Source organism: Phycodurus eques, chromosome 2 (assembly GCF_024500275.1).
Source record: "Phycodurus eques isolate BA_2022a chromosome 2, UOR_Pequ_1.1, whole genome shotgun sequence".
NCBI lineage: Eukaryota > Metazoa > Chordata > Actinopteri > Syngnathiformes > Syngnathidae > Phycodurus > Phycodurus eques.
The window spans coordinates 12,020,170-12,032,194 of record NC_084526.1 but is presented as its reverse complement, the minus strand read 5'-3'; the positions used below and the strand labels follow the sequence as shown (position 1 = coordinate 12,032,194).

General features: G+C 40.1%; 1 protein-coding gene across 2 annotated transcripts in view; it reads right to left on the bottom strand.

Moving 5' to 3' along the window:
* The window catches only part of LOC133397040 (frizzled-3-like), a 28,917-nt gene extending 16,892 nt beyond the window's left edge, over positions 1-12,025 (bottom strand). For both annotated transcript variants that reach the window (XM_061667451.1, XM_061667461.1), the window contains exons 1-2: positions 11,905-12,025; positions 10,253-11,026 (exon numbers count right to left, since the gene is read on the bottom strand). In XM_061667451.1, the coding sequence (XP_061523435.1) occupies positions 10,253-10,537 (285 nt within the window). In that variant the 5' untranslated portion in view covers positions 10,538-11,026; positions 11,905-12,025. The remainder of the gene's footprint in view (positions 1-10,252; positions 11,027-11,904) is intronic.

Below are 12,025 nucleotides of genomic sequence, written 5' to 3'. Positions count from 1 at the left end.
ATGACTGGAAGTAGACAGGCGCTGGCTGTGAACGGACGAACTGAGGCGGCCGTAATGCTCTCCCCGCTAATCACTGAAAAGAGAGCTAGGAAAGAAGCACCCTCCTCTCACACTCTCTGCCTTTCATTCATTTGTTCCCTCATCCATGTCCATCCAGTCTTCAATAAGGAGGACCGGACAAAGCTGATAATGGCATTCCCCCTCACGTTCATTTCCCCTCCTCCTCCTCAAGCCCGATCTTTTTCTACCCTTATTCATCTCGTATTTTGCTTCCCTCCCATTTAGCGCTGCAATTACATTGGATATGTAATTGCAGTCCACCTCCTTCAAATCTTTTCTTTTTATAGCCCACTAACATCATCATTCATTAACTTCTCCTTTCTATGTTAGGTGTATCTACAACTATTATTTTGACATCATTTTCATTCTTATAGGCTCGAAAGGTATAAAGAAATTCTGTATTTCTCTTTGGCAGAAGTTACATTGCAGGACGAAAGTACCCAAGTACAATTTAGTGCCTATCACATTTTTTAAATTGTCTTTTTACATGCATTTTCAAGCGTTTACAATTACTGCACACCTTAAACAACCTGAATGTGCATACACAAAAATTGCACATAAACTACACAAGTGATATCTACATCATGACCTCTAAATTCTTGATCGTTAACATAAATGTTTTATACTGTAAGTAAAATGTTTTTTAAAAAGAAAAACAGATGTGAGACATTAACTCCAGAATATAGTGTGCCAAAACAAAAAAGAAAGCTCACTGAGTATTTACACTGAAATATCTCAAATTATGAACCTAGTTGGACTATATTCCACTCTTCCATTTCACATGCACTCATTATCCTGTTCCCCTCCCCTCCCTGCATGTGTGCCTTCTTCCATTCCTGCCCTTCCTTCCCTGCCTATTTAACTGCCATGGCAACAGGTGATGTGTCAGCTCCAGCAGGCCCTTCTCTCTTGGAGAATAACAGGGTAAAGGACAAACATGTTTACACAATGCAGGACTCCCTTGAAAGGCTGAAACCACGCAAGAGCATATAGCACACATTGAGGTGCAGTGAGAGAGTAAGAGAAGCCGAGCGGAGGAGGTTATTTGAAATGATAGAGATGGAGCTGTAGCGGTGCAGAATCGCTGAAAATGGCGATGAATCTGATCACACCCACGCTCACGACAATCCAAGATGCCTTAGTGAGCCCATCTGCTGATAAGTCTAGATTCTGTCTTTGTGAGCGGAAGAGAAAGAATGTGCAGGGTGATGAATAATGAACAGCAGCGATTTTGCAACATTGTGATTTGCTGTAATGTTCTCAGCCAGTAAATAAAACTGATATTCATGTCATGTGTTGGTTTGACACAGGGTTCGATTTATCATGATGTGCCGAAGCCAATATAGAGTTAATCAGTTACTTGATTACTCTTTAATGCTGTAAAGCTGGGTCATATCCAGGGCTGCAGTTGTAGTATTTTTAAGATGCAAGATGCACTTGACTTCTGTTATTGATGTTGAATGTGTGAATCTATTAGAATCTATGAAAGAACTATTTTGCTGGTAAGTGCACAGTTGCAAGCAGCAGGGGAAAGACCTGGGCGATATGGTCTTAAAATTAAAAAAAAATTCCCAACAAAAATCCGATTTCTTATTTTGATTTTCATCAAAGCACACCTCTTTACCTCTTGTGGGATTTGCTTCATTTCTCCTATAAAAATCAATTAATTTACCATCAAATGAACTGTCAAAATGCATGGCTCCAATCGTCCATCCATATCTCTTGTTGAAGAGTAATGGCACACCTCCTCCAGCTCGATCACATAGATGCACCTTTATCATGTACAGCTGTACCGGTGGGGCAACTAAGGCCACCTCGGCAGAATATTTGCGGCTCGGAAACGCATACCTCAGGCCAAACGTTTCCAACATGTCTATTAATCACTGCTTTTGCAACGTATAAATGGGCAGCATGTCTTTAGCAATGTCCATTGACTCGGTTACCATCCACTGGGCTTGTCTTTTGTCATACAGAAAACAATGAAGTTTATTCTGCTCATGTTGTCCGTTTATTAGCAGGAATTCAAATCGCTAGTCGCTTTTTTGAAAAATAGTCACTAGAGTGGTCTGAAAATTTAAAAAATTGCTAAGATGGCAACACTGACGTTTACAGTGTAAGCGGTCCATGTCAGTGGAAGGGAGCTGCTAAGAAAATCAATTAGCTGCAGAACACATCAAATGTTCTAACAATTGGAGTTGCCTTGTTGTTGACTATTTTTACATGAGAAACAGATACATGACAGTGAGGATGCAAGTTTGAGGCTGTGGTTACCTGCAAGGGTTAAGCTTCTCACACCAGTATGCACACATACAAACGCACACGCACGCAGTAATTTTCTAGTCTGGGTCATGGGTCATGGATAAGCTCTATTTATGTGTTTAACCATAGCTGAACACTGCGGTGCTCCACTTACAGTAGAATAAAGTGGACAACAGCACAGAGTCCATTAGTACAAAAAGCATACAGCTATTATTCAGAAATATGATGACGTGAACCATGAGTGGACATATTGCAATTGAGATCTTTTAATGTTGAAAGCATGATAAGGGTGACTTGACTACAATCAATACAAACTGAAAATATTCATCGAGTAACATGCTTAACATTTGCTGGTGGTAGCCAGGCACCTAATTTAAAGTAATAATTTAAATATAATTTGAAATAATATTTAGACTTAACTTGTCCTTCATTGTTGTTGTTTTTTGGAGGAAGGGCTATTAACAATGTCAAGAAACGCAACAGAAACATACTATTGACCTAAGTATATATATATATATATATATATATATATATATATATATATATAATTGACTTCAGCGACTGACTAGTTGAAATAGTAGAATAAATATACTCTTGTACAAGGTACAGTACATGTCAATGTAATGCATCTGGAACATGTGCTGTAGATGAGATGATGAATTCAAGAGTTAAGATTGTATTGGAAAGCAGTAATTGACAGCGAGCCATGGTGTGCAGCAGAACGGTGTTTCAGCCGTGAAAAAGCTCAACAATGTCTCCCTAAATCTCGCTTAACTTGCCATTGTGGGGCTGGATAAGCAGCAGTGGCAGCTATGCCGATGGGAACAGTCTGCCAAAAAAGCAGCACCAGGCAGCGCCTTTGTTCTGGGCATAAATAAATGATTGCTTCATTTGGGCTGGCAGCTTCAATAGACTCTGTGAGAATGAGCATGATAATCAAGAGTTCAACGGGAATAAACAAGAACATTTAAACGGGATGAGGACCTGTCTGTCCTTGCTTCGGTGAATAGTGCACCTCTTCAGATGTACCCGACGCACGCACACGCACACACACATCACGAAGAAAACGGCTCACACGTTTTAAAACTCAATTCTTTCATACACAATGGGATAAAGGACACAGCAGACCACACTTCGACACAACAAGTCGTGAACTCTCTCACACAAGCTCTCTCTCTGTTGCGGGGACGTCGTGGCCCCGGGGTGGCCCTTCTTAAGCCTAGCAAGTTGTATTTTGAAGGACAGGCTCCATGCTGAGGGAAAGACAAACACCGGAGACAGTAGGGCTCTAAAGACTTTACACAACCTGTCACTCTGCCACTGTTTTTTTTTTTTTTCTTGTTTAGTCCTTAAATTCACTTTTTGGTCCAACGCACAAAGAACAACCTTTCAATCACTTTGTCCTTTTCCCCTTACGCATCTTTTAAGGCCTCTGTAATACTTCAACAACAGCTTTTCCATTCAACTACAATGCAAACCAACAAAATATCTCAACGATCTGAATTTGAAATAGGAAATCAAGAGTGACACTGGCTGCATATATACTGCCACTGTGATCTTGTTAAATAGCTCAAAGTATTAGTTTTTGAAAATAAAAATAATAATAATCTGATCTCTTTTGTCTTTTGTGGGCGGAGTTAATGGTCATGGGTGGTCCTGAGGGATAAGAAAAGATCTTAAGTGTTTTTTAAACACTAATTTACTACATAACTGCCTGCCTGTCAATCATCCATTTGTATGGGGGGGGTTATGAGTTGGGGTGAGAATTGTCAATTTAAAGTGCGATAGAAAGAGCACCTGCTCGGCTCAATACTCCTAATGAGGCATCATATTCTTCTTCCAAACCACATTAGCATGCCATTACTGTCAAATGGCTGCTTGTGTATAATGTAACCAGAACACACCTGAATGAAAGGATGTCTGTCTGCAGTCGCGCACACAGGTATCAAGGTTGGATTTCTGCAGTTACCATATTTATTTAAAAAAAATTAAAAAAAATAAAAAAAGTTTCACTACTCAATGTGAGAGGAAAAAAAGGAATTGGGATGAGGAGGAATAGAATTTCTTCGTAATGTGTCAGTATATTCATGTGGACAACAAGCTCTCATAACGAGACAAGAGACGTGGCGTCTTGTTAACACAACTAGATTAAATTTGGGAATTAGTTTTGTAATGTGTGCTCAAGTAGGTCTACATTTCCAGCTGCTGGGCTATCTACTGTATGTTGGTTCAAAATATAGTGTGTATCACCAAAATCACATTTTATCTTCCTGAAATGGTTAAAAGACCAGTAGGTAGAAGCTCTGCAGGTTTAACCAATATGTCTAATGCTAATATATATATATTTATTTATTTTTTAACTTACAATTTTACAAAAGAAACAGAGCACAATATCGATTATTGATTAAGGTGTCAAATTATAGTTGTTTGCATTTCGTAATAGCAAAACATGATGTAGTAGTTGAATGTTATGGTTGATTAATTTCTGACTTCTCTGTGTATACAAAGGTGTTTTCGTTCTAACTTGTAAAATTAGAGCTCACTGAAATTGGAAGAGTCTGCATTAAAGCACGATATGATGCATAATGATGATTTGGATTGGTGAAATAAATTTAAGCACTGCAAATGTGTTAAGTATACAACGGAAAAGATGACTCCACAGCACAATTTATTGAGTTTAAACGTTCTTGACAAAAAATATATTAATCCACCTACCACAGATTGTTGATATTACCCATAAAATACAATTCCCTATGCATACATCTGACAAAATTAAATTTCAAAAATCCTCAAAATGTGTCTGTGTGTGCGCGTGTAAGTAAATGCTCTTAAAAACTTAATTGGCAGGGAATATCACATATTACTCAACTGAGCATCTTCTATAATTCCTGATTATAAAAATACAATCAAGATAAAGCTCCAACATACAAAGTACAGTACATTGAAGTGAATTACATCCTCCGGGAAACATAAAATACCATGGCAGATGGGTGGACTGGTCGTGCTGACGTATTCCCAAAGACTGAATTTCACCATTTGCACAGCCAGCCATCATTAGAGAGGCACTTAGCCTTTTAGCTTGAAGTGTCTCGCACCCTTTCACTCAGGTTTTACAGACAATTGTGGCAGGATTGTGGGTGGTAAAAATCACCGTCTTCATTGTGGAACTGAGAAAGCGATTAGCAGCTAGTTAGCGGGAGTGAAAGATGGCAGCTGGCACCATTAACCTCTCTGTCACTCACACACACACACACACTCACAGGAAGTACCAGTGTACAGTTAGCCTTTAGCAAGGCTTGTCTGTGAAACACAAAAACCGCTCTGTAAAACAACTTGCATGAACGCTAAATAAACGTGGCTTAACATTTTAACCAGGGGGAAAGATCTATTTCACCACTGAAAGCATATCAGGATTTAAAATTCATGCAACTTTGTGTAAATGGGTAACTTAAATACATATCACCTTACTGTAACACGATATGAGAATAAGTTCATTTTTCACCAGGAGTTCAACATGAAAGCGACACACGTGAAAAATAATCATACATTATTTCATCACTCAGAAAGGATTACAGTAGCTGCCATCAGTGGTTTCACAATTTGCCAAAGGATGTAGGAAGGGGGGTTTTCAAAATGCATACAAACGTGAACAATCATCAATTGTTGGTCAATTTTGTCTTACTGTTATTATAATGTTCCTTTTCTGAAAAGCTGTGTTACATTCACGGCAGATGTAATGAGACATACACCTTGAAAAAAAGTTCCACTTTGTTTCATCAGTCCATAAAAGTCTCTCAAAAGTCTTGGGAATCATTCAGATGTTTTATTTATTTTTTTAAATTACAAAAGTAAGTTTTTGTTCTTTTTGGTCAGCAGTGGTATTTGCTTTGGAACCTGCCATCTGTGCCATTTTTGCCCAGTTTCTTCCTCTTTGTTGCATCATGAACAGTGACCTTAACTGAGGCACAGGAGGCCTGCAGTTCTTTAGATGTTGTCCTTAGTTCCTTTGTTACTTTCTGAATGATTCTTCACTGTGCTCTTGCGGTAGCCACTCCATTTGAGGATAATGACTCACTGTGGTTCGCTGGATTCCTAAAGCTTTAAAAACGGCTTTGTAACCCTTTCCAGACTGATAGATGCCAATTGCTTTATTTCTCATCTGTCCTTAAATTTCTTTGGATTGTAGCATTGTGTTGCAGCTTTTTGAGATCTTTTGGCCAACTGTATTTTGTCAAACAGGTTCTATTTAAGTGATTTCCTGATCGAACGAACAGGTCTGGAGGTAATCAGGCTTGGACATGGTCAGTGAAAATGAACCAAAATGTGATTAGCTAAAATTATTTCATGATTTAACAAGGGCGACAATAACTTTTTCACACAGTGCCAGGTAGTTTTTAATAGTTTTCTTCCCTCAAGAAATGGGTTTATGGTTGAACCAAATAAAAACAAAGAAAATCACCCATTGTGTATTTAACCTAACTTTGCCTTATGAAAGTTTTATAGCATAATGCTAACACATAATGGGAAACGCCATAGATAGGTTAACCAAGGTAGAAATGAAATAGTAGAAACATAGGAACACATGCAGACAGACAAAAAGTACTCCCAGGCATAAATTCTTTAATGTCCCAAAAACAAAAAAAACAAAAAAAACAAAAAAAAAAAAAAATATATATATATATATATATATATATATATATATATATACACACACACACACACACACACACCGACTACTATTTCGGCAGTATGACAGTCTTCAAATTATATCAAATTTACGTGTAGTACATCTAAGTATTATACTGCCCCATGGTGGCAAAGGAACACACACCAGACACACAATGCTTATTTAAAGCATGAAATTATGATCTTTACATTTTACTAAATTATTACTGCATGTTTTTAATGAAGTACAATACTGTCCAATGCTTTTTTCCTTTTTGTTGGCATTTTGGGGGGCTGGAATGGAATAATAGCATTTCTATTCATTTCAATGGGGAAAGATGATTTGAGATGAGAGTGTTTTGAGTTACAAGCGTGGCCACGGTAGGAATTAAACTTGTCAAGGGAAGGCACAACTGTAGTCAACGCTGTTACTTTTAACACATTGTGATCATGATGGTCAGCAATACTTTGTGAGAAAGTACAGATAAACAAGAAATGTATGGACAAAGATGACCAATTGTTTAAGCATGTACCAGAGAAGTTGTTCAACAAAACAATAAGATTACAATAACACAAGGTAAAATCAAATTAAACAATGAAAATTAAGTGAAGGTACTGACCCACGTTAAATAGATGTTTGTAAACTCAACAGAGTTATTCTGTAGCTCATGGCCTCAAAGAGGTACTATTGAATTTGTTGCAGGGCTCCCAGCAGGAGTACCGTTTCTGGTCGAACAGAGCTGAGCAGGAATGCTAGCAGGGTTCAAGTTGCGGCTTGGCCATTTTCAGAGAGCCGCCTCTTTCTATAGCTGCAGGGACACGGAGTGTCTGTTACAAGGGTACCTCGTCATGTGGGTCAAAGCGAGTTCATTAACAGATGCTCCCCACAGACTCCAGTCAGCCATGTTTGGACATGCCATTGGGGAATTAGCTGTGTTAATTTGCTGACTGAAGTCTTTGACAAAGTGAACAAACGGTGCATGAAAGACAGCAACATGCAATACGGAGGACCCCGTCAGTCTCAAGATCAGATTTTGTGAGTTCCTCTCCACATCAACTGAAGCCAAAATGGCCCCAAGATCAAACACAGAAAATACACAGCCAAGATTGGCCTTGTCCAAATTGATCTGCTCTTCAGCAAGTGTCATTCAATATGGCAAGTGAACAGCTGGAGGAAGGTTTAATTCAACTGGCTGTATTTGTTATCCTACAGACTATAAACCGCTGCTCCATGCTAGACAAAACATGAGCAGTGGGAACTGCATGAAGTCCACAGAAGCTTGATGTTCTCATTCAAACAAACAGGGGTTGCCTGTAATACAGTCTCTTTTGCGTAAGCAGTTTTACTGAGTAGTCTCAAAAGAAAGAATGCATTGCCTTAGGTGTAAAACAAAAAAAATATATATATTTTTTTTTTTTTAAACTTCCTGAACAAATAGTAATTAGTGACTATTAATCAGCTACCCCTTGAGCTGCACCTTTCATCTCTAGGAACAAACAAAGGAAGAAGAAAGAGGTGTAATATGATATTGATGGATACTGTGCATATATGATCGCACCCAGGGTCCCTGTTCTCCCACCAACAAATGTTTGGGTAGTTGTCATAGCTTAGGTGGCACTTGTGTGACCGTTCCTCTACGCTTGTCATTCAAGAAAAATCATTTGTACTTCAGCGACTGCACACAATCATCCATGCGTGTCTCCAGCAGCGGTAGCATGTAGCTGGAAGACAGAACTGCAACATGACGACAGCTTTTAAATCTTTCATATTCAATGCCTGACCACAAGTACCTGTGCAGCATGTGTGCCTCCATGTATCCAGTTGCCTACATATTGTGCGAGCAGTTACAGTTTGGGGGAATATGCAGTACAACACAATCCGGTAAAAAAATGGTTTCTTTGCATTTTTACTGCAGAGACTTCTTGTACTCCGTATGTTATTTGAAAGTCGACTTTTAAGTCGACTTCTCTATTTGGCGTATACAGTAATTGGGTTGAGAATTAGAGTCATGGGAGTAATGCTCACAGTAAATTTATACTGAAGAAGCATTATCAAGCTTATAATCTTGAGGACAAAGCAGCTCTCAACTCCCACATTTGCATGCTCTACATTTTGAAGACAAAGCTTTTTTGTTTTAAGACAGTAACAATGATGCGATAATGTTTGAAACATTTTCACTTTGAGACATCCTTTCTAAAGTTTGCCAAAATGCTTGTAAACGAACAGCCAAAACGACACACTATTTACCCTGTTCTTCGTTGAGTACTGTCCTGTTTAAAGCACATAAAATTACTGTATAGATACTGTAAAGTGATCTGACTTCCGTGATCTATGTTGATCCATTTTTTATTAAAAATTAGTCTGTTCAACCATGCACACTTCTTTTTTTTAAAATTTGACCAGTAATAAAATATTACAAATTGTTTTGACAATTTTTAGTGATATTTAACCAGGATACTTTATTTCTTTCTACACACATTTATGAACATATGTAACTTTCTACTAATTTTGGACCCTATGTCAACAAACAATGCGTTTTGTGTAGTCTGCTTCAGAACTTTGCATGACTATAAGTGTGTGCATGTTTACCCTTACACTTTTCTTTGGCTTACTGTTACCAATTTCTTTGAATTGAAGAAGTGTAATATTCAGAAATAACTACAGTGATTGTTGTATTGTTACCGGTATGTGACTTTCTATGGCTTGGATTGACTGATGAATGGCCTTGTAGTAGCTTAGGCATGGGCTTGACAGCTTGCAAATGTGCTTTTACTTTTGTGTGGACAAATATATTGCTTTAATGCTACTGATGTCAGCGATTTAAAAACAATCTGTATGGATAAATCCTCAGCCTTTTTTTTGCTGTGCAAAGCATCACCGTTTTCTCCCAGTATGAATGATGGATGATTTAATTGTGTTTGCAGAGGATATAACAATTCTTCACGATGCAGATCAATACAGAGATGAAAACACAAAACTGCCATTCCTGGCAAACCCACCAATTTGGTGACTATGAATTGGTTGTGGCTGCATTGTAGAGGATTTTGTTTTCCGCTCTTCACATGTGTAATCACATCTGAGCTCTTGAGCTCTTTTTTTTTTTCCCTTCAGCAGGTGCGTGACACGAAAATGTGAAACATTGCAGGCTGTTGCTATACAGTTTTCAACAAACCTACCCGTACGCTGTAATTACACTTCCACCGACGCAATACCCTGCGGCTATCCAATTTCGCAGTGTGCTGTGACAAAACCATACAATGCACATACCTCCATGGCGAGTGCGGCTGTCTGCTGGTCATAGTGGCTCAGGAGGTTGGGCATGAAGGTGGTGTTGTAAGGCAGATCCTGGCACATTCTCAGTCGGATGGGCTCACAGCTGAACTCGCTGTGGCTCTCGATGGCCTCCATGTGTATGGTCCGAGCCGGAGGAGTCGTGAGTAAGAGGAGCAGGAAGAGTGGGATGGGGAAACGGGGAAAACAGACAGTTTGTCTGCAGGAGATCGGTGCAGTCTTGCAGTCTCTCATACATTCACTTTTAAATGATTCCTGCATTGTTATACAGCAGAGAGGCCAGACTATCAACTGTAGCCTTGAGAGTTGCCGATAATTGGTTTAAGGCTTCTTTGCATTGGAGGCAACTGAGTCCACTGTCAGTGGGGATTTAAAAAGAAGAATCCCACCTCTTAATAAGAGGCACATTATGCAGGAAGATGGAGGCCCCACTGATTGGCGCACCAAGACAAAGCAGCGCAAAAGAAGCCGCCTCTTGTTTTCCACTATTTACTTTCAGCCTTCAGACTGCACCGCCGATTGCTACTGGCTTGCAGAGCATCTTGCAGCATTCTCCACCTCCTGGTTTATTCCTGGGTGACAGAACAGCTCCTCTGGGTTGTCGGTCCCTCTTTTGTCTGCTCACCCTCGCCTCCAGCAACACCTCAACAAAACACACAGGGCCGCGATATCTGTCTCCTCCTCCTTCACCTCCAAATGATTTTTCTCTATCTTCAAGGTCTTTCGCATTCTGGCTCCTTCGAGCAGGTCCTGCAGGTTTAAAAGCATGCACACATACGCACACACACACACGGGGAGGCTCAGTGATCAAACAAGCTGAATGGGCTTTGTCTCAGGTTGCATTGCTTGGTAAGCCAACCCCTTGTCAACATACAAACATGGATTTAAAAAAACAAGATGAAGTCCGGAAGACTATTTGGTGACTAGTAGCATCATGCGTCAATGAAGTCACTGCAGCCTGTTGACAAACAGCTCTAATGTGGAGGGGCTGAAATGTTATCAAAATTACTTGGAGCAGACGAAAGCCGGTTTTTAGTTGTATTCAAACTCACCAGGTTTCATCTAATTACGTGGACACCCGCTCCACCACCCCCCGAGTCTTTCGTGTTTGTGTGATGTTGGCCAGGCAACACTGACTCTCCCCTGCGCTGTTTTTGCACAGTGCAGCTTGGGCATTATTTCCAACCGTTTCCGTTTAAAACAAAAATAATAATCAAAATCTAACGAACCGCGACGTTAATTAGATAAGAACACCTGCGCCAAACAGGCTTCCGTAGAGCGTTCAGCGCGACGCAACTTGTCCAGATAGTTAGCTACCTTTATGCTAATGACAAGACCACCTCTGGTTATTTTTTTTATATTTTTATTTTTTCACCTGGCGTCGAGGTACGAAGTGGAACCTTCTATGGCTCAGCGTAGACTAGTATGAAAGGGCGACCGAGGCACCGCTTCCCCGCTCGGTTCTTCGACGGGTTTGACGAGCCACGCTCTCTCCGTGTTGGAAGCACGTCACTCGTGGGGGCGGCGGCGGCTGTCGCGTGAACGTGTCACCGCCGAGCACGAAACCATTTAAAAGGCGTTTTCGGCGTCAAAGTCGGTGGAAATAATTTCTATTAGAGGTACTCTACCTCGCAATAGAGAGTGGTCCGGGTGCTCCAGAGGCTGCGCTCACTGCGGCGCTCCAGTCGTTGTCCACTGCCGGTTGCCTGCCTGCCTGGCTGGCTGCAGCGCGTGCTGCGAGAGCGCGCA